The sequence below is a fragment of the Rousettus aegyptiacus genome, unplaced genomic scaffold (genome assembly GCF_014176215.1).
Source record: "Rousettus aegyptiacus isolate mRouAeg1 unplaced genomic scaffold, mRouAeg1.p scaffold_m13_p_10, whole genome shotgun sequence".
In the NCBI taxonomy this organism is placed as follows: domain Eukaryota; kingdom Metazoa; phylum Chordata; class Mammalia; order Chiroptera; family Pteropodidae; genus Rousettus; species Rousettus aegyptiacus.
The window spans coordinates 44,608,424-44,622,591 of record NW_023416285.1 but is presented as its reverse complement, the minus strand read 5'-3'; the positions used below and the strand labels follow the sequence as shown (position 1 = coordinate 44,622,591).

General features: G+C 38.0%; 1 protein-coding gene across 1 annotated transcript in view; it reads left to right on the top strand.

Annotated features, from left to right (window-relative positions):
- ENOPH1 (enolase-phosphatase 1) overlaps positions 1-14,168 on the top strand; it is a 24,965-nt gene extending 10,797 nt beyond the window's left edge. The window contains exons 2-6 of the mRNA XM_016156186.2: positions 2,229-2,330; positions 3,790-3,992; positions 5,784-5,916; positions 7,814-7,937; positions 13,105-14,168. Of these exons, the coding sequence (XP_016011672.1) occupies positions 2,229-2,330; positions 3,790-3,992; positions 5,784-5,916; positions 7,814-7,937; positions 13,105-13,244 (702 nt within the window). The 3' untranslated portion in view covers positions 13,245-14,168. The remainder of the gene's footprint in view (positions 1-2,228; positions 2,331-3,789; positions 3,993-5,783; positions 5,917-7,813; positions 7,938-13,104) is intronic.

Genomic DNA, 14,168 nt, shown 5'->3' with positions numbered 1-14,168 from the left:
TTAAAAAATTCTAATTATGTAGCCAAACCTTTGTATCAGTCAGGGAAGCACACTAAAAAAACATAGTTTTGTTCCAATCAATCTATTAACTATGTCCTAACCGTACCACGCCTCAGGGCTGTTAGTGAAAAATAAAAAATTTTCTGCCAGCTTCTTTCTCCTCTTTTTGCTCTTGTTTACTCTATTGTAATAGTATTTAACAAAAGGTCATGGTCCAGAAGCTTGTAATAAAGAGGAGTCCAAAAGAGGAAAGAGAAAGCATGTATCAGTGGATTTCAGATGTTGCCTACACCCCACAAAGCTGAGCTGAGAGCCGGTTCTGGTTAGTACTGATCAGAAGAGGCGGGTACTCTGTTTGGCACACATGACCCTGTGATAGCACATGCTGGTGCTTCATGAATTGGAGCCTATTATTACATTTAGTGAGCCCTCTTTGCAGGGAATAAGATTGCTTATCTTCAGGTACTTTTTGCACACCTTGTGATGGTATGGAAACATTTGAAAACCTGCAGCTTATGTCTCTGGCTTATACGCTCCATAAATCAGATGACCCTACCGAGAACCTTTCCCTGTCCACACCATTCTCTCTGGAACATTCTCTCTGGTCTCCAGGTGACTCCTCTTGATCCATGGTGGTTCTCGGACTCTTTGTTCTCAGGATCCCTTTACACTCTTAAAAATTACTGAAGAACCAAAGAGCTTTTCTTTATGTGAATTAAATTCATTCAATAGTTACTAGAAATTAAACAGAAATTTAGAAATATTAATTGACTTCAAGCAATAAATCCCCTTTATTAACTAACATAAATAAGATATTTTTACAAATAATTTTGTTTTGGAGAACATGTTAGAAGAGTGGCATTTTTTACTTTTTTGCATGCTTCTTCAATGTATGGATATTAAAGACAGCTAGATTGTCTTATTTGCATTGGGACTCTTGTGATATCATGCATCAGTAAGAAGCCTCTGGAAAACTCTTCATTGTTCAGTCCTGAAGGGGTGAAAGTGAAAAAGGCAAATAACATTTTCGTATTTTTATGAAAGTAGATTGACCTCAAGGTTCCCCTAAAAGAGTCTGTTTCTACTCATTGTTACTGCTCTCAGTTATATCTTGAGCTCTTAGCAAGGGCCTTCCCTGTACTGAACATTCAGGAAATACTTGAATAAGTAAATGAGTGACTGAATTTGAATAAATAGACTTCTCACATTTAACTTAAAATGTAAGTCCTCCTCTGAAATGTGTACTTGGGGTCTACACTCCCAACATGTTATTTTGGACTCTGGTTATTCCTAAAACTGTTGGAGAGCCGTTAGACATTCACACAGCAGTCTACTCATACTCTTCTGGTCTTACCCACTGTACTGCATTACAATTCTGTTAACCTCCCACCACCACCCCTAATAGATTCTTAAGCTATTGAGAATAGGGACTGTGACTTATTTATCTTTTCAGTCCCCTTTTCCATGCCCCACTCAGTGTCTAGCATATCTTGTTTTAGAGTAGACAGTAAAAAAAAAAAAAAAAAAAAAATGTTGAAAAGATACGTGCAATTGCAAGTAAATGTAAAAATTTTGACCTAAAAGAAATCATGTTTCCATTGCATAGATTACTGACCTATTATTTTATTTCTGAATTGTTTTACATACTTTCTTCTAGGGCATTCTATAGGTAGTCTGATTACCAAGAATAAATCATGGTGCTCAGGTGTGTTTTTAAAAACATTTGCCATGCATGGACACCATTCTTTCAGCAGATATTGAGTTAAGTACATGTGCCAAGTAGTGTGCTGTGCATCGGGGATACAGCTGGGAACAACCTATACTTGATCCCTGACCTCAAGGACCTATAGTCTAGCAGTCTAGTTCAGGAATCTACAGACTTTTTCTGTAAAGCTCTGAATAGTAAATGTTTAGATTTTGCGGGCCATACTCAGTGCTGCCTTTGTAGACATAGACACTCTGTAAACCTGAGTGTGGCTGTGTTCCAGTAAAACTTTATTAGCAAAAACAGGAGGTAGAACAGATTTGGCCTGGGGGTTATAGTTTGCTGCTTCTTAATGTAGTTCATTTATTGCTTGGTCTCTGTCACTGTCTCACTCATTTATCCATAGCCGAAATTTTCCGCGGCTTATTTGCTACAATTAGCTTAGGTGACATTGTTGAAGAACTTGATCTCTTGCGAATGACTAAAGCTAATTCCTGTTTTTTCTTTTACAACTTTTATCCAGGACATTTTATTTCCTTATATCAAAGAAAATGTTAAAGAGTATCTGCAGACACACTGGGAAGAAGAGGAATGCCAGCAGGATGTCAATCTTTTAAGGAAACAGGTTGGGACATTTCTCTCCCATTGCTTCCACATTCCCAAGAGTCTTAGAAATGAGGATGCCTAGAGACTTAGACTACGCTCTGAGCAAATTGTAAAATAAGCGCTCTGGATTCACAGGACATAGAAATTGCAGTGACTTGCCTGCTTTGGAATTTACAGTACATAATTAAATGGCCAGACCATGACAGTTTATTGTCTCTACAATTGCCTCTTTCTGGAGCTATTTCAATTGTGTAAAGATATCACATATTTATAAAACTGAGCTCTTTCTGGGTGGAATACAAAGGTTTCATGCCCTCTTTTCATGTTTTTCATTAATGTTTCCAAATGAGAGCACCTCATCATCTTGGTCTCCACTCTCTTCTGCCTTCTGGCACGAACCCCAACTGACCTGTGCATGTGCTCCTGGACCCTCACGTCCACATACTGCCCCCACACCTCTTATCTCAGCTCACATTTGGCTCAGCGCTCATATCAGCCTTAGTCTCATGTGCTCTGTTCTCTGTTCTCCCCAGCTTTCAGTCTTTTTTTTTTTTTTTTTTCCACATGGGTTCTCTGGACCTCCTATTCTGTTGTTTTTCTTATTAAAATTGCTTTAGTCGCAAACTTCTTAAATGCACAGAGCCAACTTTTTGGCAGTTATTTTCTAATTAGTTTTCTAAATTTTCTACATTGAATAATGTGGAATGCTCTCTGAATTTTTTAATGTTAGGAATTAGGATTAGAAATATAGTTACATCCTTTGGGGCATGGGTTTGTTGAATTTTTTGGGGTGATTCATGGTTAGTCTAAACTACTCTCCTCCTTGCCTTTTTCGTTGTCTCAGCTCTTCTTGAAACATGTTCACATATTCCCTCATTGTAGGATATAAATCATTGAGTCTATAAAGCTTTAGAGCTTGGATTTGAATAAACAGATAATATGCATTGTCACAGGGTCATTGTTCCAAATAGTTGCTTTTGCAAGATGTGGGAGATGGCGGGAAACTGAATATGAACTAACCCTAGACATTACTTCACTCGCATCTTTTCATTGAATTCCAGGCATAAAATAATTTAAGAGGGTTTCGTTGTTTTTCCCTCAGTTATAGTACAGAGAAAATGATCAGATTTCATTGAAGTCCTAGTTTGTTGATCCTAATAAATGAATCAACAAACCAGGTCTTACTATATCATTTTATCATTCATTATGTAATCCCTCTGTTTTCACATACAACATGCCTTAGTTTAAATATCAGCCTTAGCAATATATGAAAGGTAATGTAAATTTATTAATTATAATCCTGTTTCTTTAAAGAATCATTCAAATCAGCCCCAAAGTGTAGGATACTTTAATTTATAACAGTGCTCGATTTAATGATAGTTGGAGAAAGTTAGTCTGCTTGGTTTTCAGGTCTCATTTTAAGTGTTCTTTTTTAAAAGTATGTAAGAAACAAACTTCATGTTGTTTGTGACTTGCAGGCTGAAGAGGACTCCCACCTGGATGGGGCTGTTCCAATCCCCGCTGCATCTGGGAATGGGGCGGATGACCTGCATCAGATGATCCAGGCTGTGGTAGATAACGTATGCTGGCAGATGTCTCTGGACCGAAAGACCGTGGCATTGAAACAGCTGCAGGGCCACATGTGGAGGGCAGCATTCACAGCTGGACGCATGAAAGGAGAGTATGTAGCTGCTCAAGTGACTCTGAACCTGAATATTTCACTAGCTTCAAAACCAAATTCATTTTCCACTAGTCCTCCTCCAATGTTGTATGATTAGTAAAATAGATAAAATCAACATTTCATTTATTTGAACAAGTGAGTGTTTTATTTCAAAGCTGGGATAAAGCATTTCACTCAGCTGAATTTCCCAAACCTGATGTTTGGCTTTGTGAGATGGTTGAAGGACTGTTAATCCCAATTTTAAAATAGCTTCCTAGAAAATGATGACTGCCTTGAACCGAGTCTTATTTGACCCTTTGCATATAGGTGATAACACTGTTGGACTTCTTCCTAGGACTATTAGATTACTTCCTTTCTCCTCTGTTAGAGAAGTAAGAACACTATGAAATTATGCACCCTGTCACTTAGAGCATCAGCAGTGCCACTCTGTTCTTTGCTCTTGAGCAACTTCTACAGACCCTTTGAGTCTTGGTTGCTGAAAGAGATTCATGAGTCCTGTGTTGCTAAGAAATTCTAAGTAGGACACTGCCACTGAGGATTTTTGGTCATTGCCTGATGTAAGTCCTAAGATCCAAGACCTATTTCCAGCTGTCTATATATATATATTTTTTCGTAAATGAGATCCCATTCCTTATTAATGTACTTTACAAGGGGCTTCTACCTTTTAAAGGCTGCATTGGAATTTCAGAATGGACCAATAGTGTGGGAATATCAGCTAGATCACTTTATAAAACACTTCAAAGAGTGGAGCCAGGAGACTATGCTCAAAGTACTTAGCCTTTCCTTCTCTTAGTGTTAGTTCCTTAATCATAAAACCAGGACTTGAAATAACTTATCTTGGACTTCTGAGCCTTGCTTTGGAGCCAAAACAATCTACACATTCAACGCGGAAAAGTCCTGTCTCCATGAGTGCAAAGCAACACACAGGCAACTCATAATTTGTGTGCTGTTTTTGAACTAGTGGATCTCTTTCATTCAGTTAGTGCAACATATTAAACTGTTTTACCTAGTAGAGAACTTTTGATGTTTTTCAGTTAATCTTTTAAAGATGATTGGCTCTACATCTCAAGTTCCTTGTGCTTCTCTTTTCACCCATCTCCTGTGATATTTCCACCACTGAATATAGAAGATACCGTAGAACTGGTATGCAAGACTGAGCATCAGGAATCAGACAACTAGAAACTTTGCTGATTAGCAAGTGTGAGATGGTACAAGTCTCCTAACTGATTTGTTACATAATTTTTTTTCTGTATAGTAAAACTTTAGGTTTTCTTAGTTCTCAAGAAATATAATTCTGTTTTCTAGGTAATCAGTGATTAATAGCATTGAGCCCCCAAACATTTTTTTCTTTTAATTGTGTGGGTGCAGATCTTTTTAAAAACATTTCCATGCTTTCTTAAGGCACAGTGGACATAATTTAACCTTTTCTTGTCATGAATTACATCAAAGATTATGTAATAGTACAATATGGTCATTTACATTTCAGAGTTCCTTGGGAATTTAAAAAATCACTTTCTTATTTCATCCCTTTATTTGTAATCACTTTTGTCTGTCATTAGTAGAGCTGTCAAAAACTGTTCACTCCACATAAATTGTTGCTTTTAATCTTCTTTGATCCAGGAACTCCAGTGACACATGTACTAGATTTACAGAAGTTCACAGTCTTATGGAGTTGCTTCTTGTGGAGACCATTCGAGCACAAATAGAGAAACTTGTGGCAACTGTTTTGACTGGTTTTCATCTGGCTAGATTATGTGTTCCTGCATTTTAACTTGGTAATCTTTCCTCTAGGGTTTTCGAAGATGTAGTTCCAGCAGTCAGGAAGTGGAGAGAGGCTGGAATGAAGGTGTATGTCTATTCTTCAGGGAGCGTAGAGGCACAGAAACTAATATTTGGGCATTCTACAGAGGGAGATATTCTTGAGGTAGGTTACCTGATTACTATCTTTTTTGACATGATCAAAGCATGAAATAATGAATGTTACAGGAACATACAACAGTTATAAGTTAAATCAGCATTCAGGTCATTGCATTTATTTTATATATTCTAAGCACACTGTAAAGGGAAATGGAAAAACAGTAGAGGTGGGGCACAGTATAGGCAAGGGTGAAATATTTCTGTGGTACTAATCTTTGCATCAAAGGTTCTTAAACTTTGTTATGCATAAGGATCACCTGAGGAGTTTGTTAAAAATGTAGGTCCCTGGGCCCTGCTTCCTAGCAAATCTGAATAGTCAGGTCTGGGGTGGGGAGGCAGGTATCTGCACTTTAAAACATCTACCCTAAGTTATTCTGATCACAATAGTACTAGAACCGTATATAAAATACAAGTAACAAGATAGAGCAAACTTGTAAATCAGCTATTTTGCCAATATTAGAAAATCGTCAACCCAGAGGAAACTAATGGCATGCTGCTTTGGTTGTTTGAAGTAGCAGGTAAATGTAAAATAGTGACAGGCCACTATTCCCCCCAAAATAACAAGACTTTTTGAATGTGGCAGAGTACAAGGTGAATTGTTAGTTTCTGGTACTTTAGAGAGAGACAGATTTTATTTTAGCAGAACCAGTATTATTTAAGAGAACTGGGGACATTATTATACAGTGATAAGTTAAGGCCACTTGTTATGTTTCTTGTATATGAAAAAATTGCTGCTAACCCCTCTGTCCTCCCAACCCTATGCCCCCTGGAAGACAGAGTGGTCATTGGCAAGAGGGAATACATTTAGGGCTTCAAAAACTCAATTCAGGCTGAACTTAGACACATACAACAGTTCACTCAGCCAGCCGTTACTTAAAATAAATATTTATCGATTCTCTACTATGTACAGAGAACATTTTGGCTTTGGAGAGTGTAATCTCATTTTAGTACTTTTCTGCTTCTCATCTTAGTTTTAAATCACATATTGAGTAAGTAATAAAGTCCTCCAATTACTGGTAACTGTTGTCCTCTGAATATAGCTGTAAGCTGCTTTTTTGCTCTTTGCTGTAACAGACAATAAGGTGAATACAGGTATGATTATTACCTACTGAATTAAATAATAAAAAGTTTATTCTCTAGTTACTGAGGCAGATTTGACAAAAAGAGTATACAAGACCAATCTTTTTAAAAGTTAAAAATATCATTAATATTACCTTAATTTGTCTTTGAATGATTATTAGGCTTTCAGTTTGTGAAAAGTTCTGAAAATATTACAGAGATCACATTGTAAAAGTTGATCCTTAATGTGGACTTACTTTAATCACCGTTTGATAAAATATCAAGTTATTCATTTGACCCCAATTATTTCTAAGACAGCAAGGATATATACTAGCTCTTGGGTAGAATTTCAAAATGTTTTAATCAGAAAATGAAAGTTTCTTAAAAGGAAAGTAATAACTTACTAATTAGGCAGGTTAGAGAAATCCGTTCATTCTGGTATTAAAAGGACAATGTTCAGAACCTTTCAACAGGCATGAAACTTTCAGTCCAATAAGTAGTTTGAGTGCAAATAGTGTTTCAAGGATAGAAAGTAGGACATTTATATTTTAAAAGATTTTGGATATAAAATTAATGGTAATGAAAGAAAAGTAGATTGTAAAATGATCTTAATATATGTTGAATTGGTAGTTTTCTTTTTTCAAATATTTATTGCTATAAAATCTTTATATTTACTGTTTGTAGCCTCCATAAAGTTCTCTATTAAACAGATTTTCAGTTATTACATATTGAGTGGGTAAAGTCACTATGATTGTCATATGTTTCAGAGATAAGGGGTGAGAGAAAAAGGGGTCCAGGTTGCAAGTGTGTTTGTAATGTCATACTTTCTCCTTCTCTGTATTCAGCTTATTGACGGTCACTTTGATACCAAGATTGGGTACAAAGTAGAGAGTGAGAGTTATCGAAAGATTGCAGACAGCATTGGGTGCTCAACCAACAACATCTTGTTTCTGACAGACGTTACTCTAGGTGAGTGATCTGACTTCTTACTCCAGATGAGTGCTGAGCCTGGCACTGCAAACACGTTGGGTCTTTAAAGAAAGTTTTTGTGTGGACCCTTGAAAAATAAAACATTTTTATAAAAAGGAATAGTGAACAGCCAGCCCACCTCCCTCTCCATTTATCCATCCTTGGGGGTTGTGTGTGGGGAATTGGCTTTGGAAAAACAAATTATTCTCATTTTTACTCCTTGTCCTTGGTTCCTGACCCATCCCTCTGTACACACACACACACACACACACACAGGTGAAATGGGAAAATAAGAAAAGATAACTTAAGGGGTATCATTGTGGAGAGGAGCATGCAGGCAAGAATTTGAGGGTAGGTGCATGGCTAGCTAAGAACAATAAAGTCACAGACCTGCATGAGAGAGAGAGAGAAAGAAAAGACAGAGAGACAGAGAGACTCTGTAGTTTGAACAATTTTGCCTCGTCATTCAGATTGGCGAGCACTGTGAACCTCAGACCTCTGTGTGCATGATTCAGTTGTTTAAATATAGACGTCTTTTTTATCCAGCATGGCCCTCTTTATTTTCTAAGGTACATTAGCAGATGCATTATCACTTTAAGGATTAAATGCACAGAACATATATACTGTACTTTATTGACAATTTAAATGATTTCAAGTTTAGTTTCGATTGATAAATTGTGGTTCATATATATAGTGGAATATTACTCAACCATTAAAAAAGTGAAATCCTACCATTTGCAACAACATGGAGGGACCTAGAGGTTATTATGCTAAGTGAAATAAGTCAGAGAAAGATAAATACCGTATGATTTCACTTATATGCTGAATCTAAGGAACAAAAAGAACAAACTAATCAAAAACAGATTCACAAATACAGTGGATGTTTTGAGGAAGGACAGAGGGGAGGGGGATTAGGAGGCTGGGAGAATGGGGTGAAAGGTTAAAGAAGTACAAATTAGTAATTGATAGTTGGCCACGGGGATCGGCATGGCATCGGGAACGCAGTTAGCGTTAATATGATGGCTATGTGGAGGGCCAGGGGTGAGAGGGAGCAATTGTGGGGATCATTTTATGAACTATATAGATATCTAACGAATGTATTGTATACTTGAAACTAATTTAAATAAATAAATTTTTAAAAAGAGTAGTTTTGATCAAAGGTAAAACACTCAAGTGCTTGGGCAAGAATATAAATCCTCTGGAGAATTGCAGAGGGAAATGTTAGCGAGTGAAGACACAGGCAGGGGCAGGTGAAGAAGGTGCTGGGGGAAAGTGGTCTCTGTTATTCTTATCTGAAAGCCACTGGTTGGTGAGGCTGTCCCACATTGCCCTACCTGGCCCTGGCTTTTGATTGTGTGGTCATTCTCCTTAGAGATATGCATCTCAGGAGGCCTATTTTTGGTGTGTTTTTGTAATTGTACCTGTATTTGAGGGCAGTTGCACACATTTGTGTTTCTTCCGCTTCTCTTGGATTGTAAGTTTCACCTTCCATTTACCCCCAAAACAGGGCTTTGTGTACTGTGCAGGGGCTCTAGCACACTCTGTGCCAAAGGGCTGGGCAAGGGCGTTGGGGGAAAAGAGGCAGAGGGCAGGGGGTGCTCTCTTGCCTAGTTGACTCCATGTGGCTCCTGGGCCCCTCGGAGGCAGCTTTAGCATCTACAGGAGATACTTCTCTCTCCAGCCCTTCTGGCTGTTATTACAGAACTAGAGTCACCCCTGTTCACTAGGACTTTCAGATATGGGGCCCAAGGGCAAATCCAGGCTGCTGGAAAACACGTCTTACCTGTGGTAGTACGTATAAGTACTATATTTTTTCTACCGTCGGCCCTTGAGATTTTGTCTGTCATGCTAGGCAAGAGTTGTAGGTATATAAGCTCATACTGATATGCTAAGCAATTTTGAATAAAACCTTAACCAGCATAGATCATCTAATGCTTTCAAGAAGTTATAATACATTATCCAGAGAAAGAGATAAAACAGACTTAATTTCACCTACATACAGTAGATGTTCAGTAATTGTTAATATATTTGTTAAATTTCAGGAGTTGGTGAAACTCGACTGGAAAGTATTTAGTGGGGTTCAGCCTCTGCCCTTCAAGTTCTGGCTTGGCTCAGTTCGAGTCCAAGGTTTTCTACAAACTGGCATCGCAGTTTTTCTACATCTCAGAAAGCTTTACATTCGCATGTCTGAGTGTACTGAAGATGAGACAGACACTGCTTCACTGTAACTAGGTAGCCAGGCCACTTAAATAAATGTACCATCATCAGACGTTAGCCTTAACAACACATGTTTGCATAGCCTCTACTTTGAACTTTAAATGTACTATAAATGTTTGCCTATTGTATTTCTGTGTAGAAGCCTCTTACTGATTCAAAGCGACAATATACCCTCTTCCTAGAATGGCTTTCGGGGGTTAAGAGTGATGGGGTGAGAAGGGTACTTTACTGTCTACGTAAGTCAAGACAGGCCTTGTTCTGGTGAGTGTCTGGTTTAATCTGAATTGCTTTTCTTTGACCATTCGCATAAAGGGAGCTATTAGAGATAAAAATCTGTGGTTTGCTCTATATTTAATTTCCTTAGCATTTTGCATTTTGAATGGTACATTTCTACAGGCTTAGAATTATAGATCTGTTTTGTGTCTGGAGTCCCCACGAAGCCAACCTGTCTGAGCATTTTGTGAGACCCAGATCCTTGCCTTATCTCTCCCATTTTGGTTACTATTAATAATTATATCTACCCACTTACAGTTTCTTCGTAGTCTTGTCTTGAGCCACATTTTTTTTTTCTTTTTCACTTAAGCCATTTCCTTAGGTTCCAGTCCCAGAAGTTATTCCTGTTCTTTTTAGAGACTAGAGATAATCCCCAAGTTGGCCTCATAACAAAATTGGCTCCCTCAGAGGCCTCCACAAAGAAGTTTTATTCCTGCCGCTCATCTTCTACCAGTCCTACACCCAGCAGTAGAGCCAGAACTGGTTTTATCAGTAGCTTTCTCTTTGTCTCGTTCTTGTATATTATCTCTGATCCTGTGTTTTGGTACCATAAGCCCAGACTTCCATTGCCAAGGCAGAGTGGAAAACTTAAGTGATACCCATATAATACCCAAGTATAAAAGAGGGAACTGAAGGACTTTTTTCTTTTGGAGGAAAGGAAAGTGTCCAGAGTTTTAAGTCAATAAATATTGTTTCAGTATTATACAAATAGAGTAAAAAGATGCTTAGGGACAAATCTTGCCCTTCGGTGATCTTAGTGAGAGGCTGAATGTAGAACAGTCACTAGCTAGTGTCAAGTCCCACTCATGGGACAAGTGACTCAGTTTGATGGAGATCCTGGATTGCTTGTTAAGAGGAAAGATTTACATGAGGCAGTCATGCTGGGAACCAGGGTGGAGAAATGGAAGCCAGCTAGCTGCCTCTTCGCTAGAATGAATGGTATCTGTAGAGTTTGCCTGAGGAAGGGATTGTTTTGCACTTTTTTTGCTCGGAGACTGTCAAAGCCCTTTCAAAGGAAGAGCAGAAGATAGACATTTGAGGAGGTGGGTATGAGGAAGAGACAGCTCTGCTCCACTTACTCTCTCTGGAAACTCCTTATCTCTGAGCACTGCTGCCCTTAAATTAATCCATTCAGATGCTGCGACTTCTTTTCTAAAGTTGAGACACTACTGAGGTTTCTTACACCAAATCTAAATACCATAGAATGTGTTTCAAGTTCTTCCCCAGTTTCTATCTGTCCAAGTATGCCCCACCTCTGACCTCTATCCTGCCTCCCATACTCACTTGCTCCTTTCTTCCAATATTTTCATAAGTATTTTATGTTTGCTTAGACCACCTCTTCTCTTGCCAATTTTCTTTCCTTGAAATTTTAAAAAATCAATTTCTCCCTCTGTCCAGGAGTCTTTTATAAATATCGGATCCTAATTCAGTAATTTTACACTAGGGACCTGAGATTCTGCATTTTTAACAAGCTTCCAGGTGATTTCCACACTGCTGGTCCATAGACCACACTCAGAGTAGTGGTACTCTGTGGTAGGTTTTGACAAACTTGTTCTGTAAAGGGCCAGATAGTAAATACTTTAGTCTCTGTCACAACTATTCAGTTCTGTCCTTATAGTGCCAAAGCAGCTACAGATAATACACAGATGAACAGGCGTGGCTGTGTTCCAGTAAAACTGTGTTTACAGAAACAAGTGGTGGGCCATAATTTTCTGACTCTTGGAGTACAGACCACAGAGTCAGACTGACAATTTCAAACTTTAGCTCTACCACTTGCCAGCTCTGAGAATAGAGATAATAATAATACCTCAAGGTTGTTGTGAAAATTTAGATGCGAACAGGAGTTTCATGAAAGCAGAAGTTTTGTTCTCTTCCTCGAACAGTACCTGGCATATAGTAGGTGCTAAATTAATATAAAACATTAGCTGTTAGCTTTCAGATGGAAGCAATGGAGAGAGGAATATAGCCAAAGACATTTTAGAGATATTCCCTAAGATAACCTAGTCCTGTTTTTACTTCTACGCACCATGCAGTCACTGATCTTAAGGCACTCGCAGTCTAATGAGAGAGACAAGTAATAGAGTATCAGTTCATATTGTTGTGATATAGCTAAATACAGGCTATTAAAGTAGAGCACAGGGTGCTCTAGTACATGGTAGTGGTTTGGGGAGATACTTGAGCTGAATTCCAAAGAGTAGGAATTTTCCAGGCAAAAAAAGATAGTCTAGCCAAGGATTGTGACATGTTTGGGCTCTGGATCTGAGAGCAGGTATTTTGTCCTGAGTAGATCCTAGGTTTCCATTTGTCCCATATATCCTCAATTGGTGGTATTATTGACAACCTGGCTGTTGGGAAATAGCTCATTTCTCTGTAGGACTCATGCATGGGAATGAAGGAAAGTTGTGGACAGAGCATAGCTCTGTCTTGCATTTATAAGTACTTAATAAAGTTCAGACACCTAAGATACACTGTCATTCTAGTCTGTTAGGTACAATTATGTATTTACATTTTTTATAACAAAAATTAAAAGCTGTGACAATAATATAGTGAACTATCTTCCAGCTCCAACAATGACCAAATCCAGGCCAGACTTGTTTCTTACGTTCCCACGTGATTACTTTGAAGCAAACCTCAGACATCATCTTTTGACATTTCTGATACATGTTTTGGTTTTCAGAGGCCAGTGCTGCTGAGGAAGCGGACGTGCACGTGGCTGTGGTGGTGAGACCCGGCAATGCGGGACTAACAGATGATGAGAAGACTTATTACAGCCTCATCACATCCTTCAGTGAACTGTACCTGCCTTCCTCAACCTAGAGGAGGATTTCTAAGAAAGCCCCAACTGTCTTCACAGAGCTGTCCCTGTAGTCTAGTTTTATTCTAATGGTAAAAGTAATTTACTTAAAAAATATACATAAACACATACATGTATGCAAGTATATATATGTGTGTGTGTTCACATTACCTTTCACAGGCACATAAGTGGGAAAAAATTTCAGTTCAGTGAAAAGGAAACTTATTTAAAGATGCTTTATATGTAGAAATTGTTTGAAACCACAGCTCTAACCCATATTGCAGGTAAAATGTAATTGATAGAAGAATCTACAATACAGGTCAACTGTATTATGTTTATCAAGTTGTGTACCAAAATGGAAAGGTAGGTTCAAGATGTTATTCAGAAGCCTTGTTATTTTAAAAACTGGAAGTATTCCAAAGACTTACTCCCTTTTCATTGTAAGTTAGAAGATTACAACAGTTGAATTTCAAAATATTAGCCTCCCTACATACAAAAGACAAAGCTATTTCTGCTCCAAAAGAGAGCAAAATTGGGAAAGGAGCTTATTTGTTACTTAAAAAATTTGCTAATCATTGTGGCACCCTCAACAAGCAGTTGCCTTACCAGTAAAAAAGGTGTACTGATATAACAGTAGATATATCAGTGTGGTTCTTAACATCTTAACATTCTTAACAAAGCAGTCCGAATCCTGCCAGCTGTTATCATTACAGATTTTACAGTTGCCTTTCTAACTCAGCACAGTTTGAAAGTATATGTTCATTGCTATTTACTGTTTTAAAAACGGTTTACCGATAGCAGTTTATAAGACCCAGAAGACCCCTAATATGTACTATTTTCCTCTGAAATGGATGTGAGAAATGTAAATTTTATTTATCCTGGTTAAATTCTAATGGAATGTTATGTTAATTTCATGTTACGATTAATAAAAACATTTTCTTCACTCA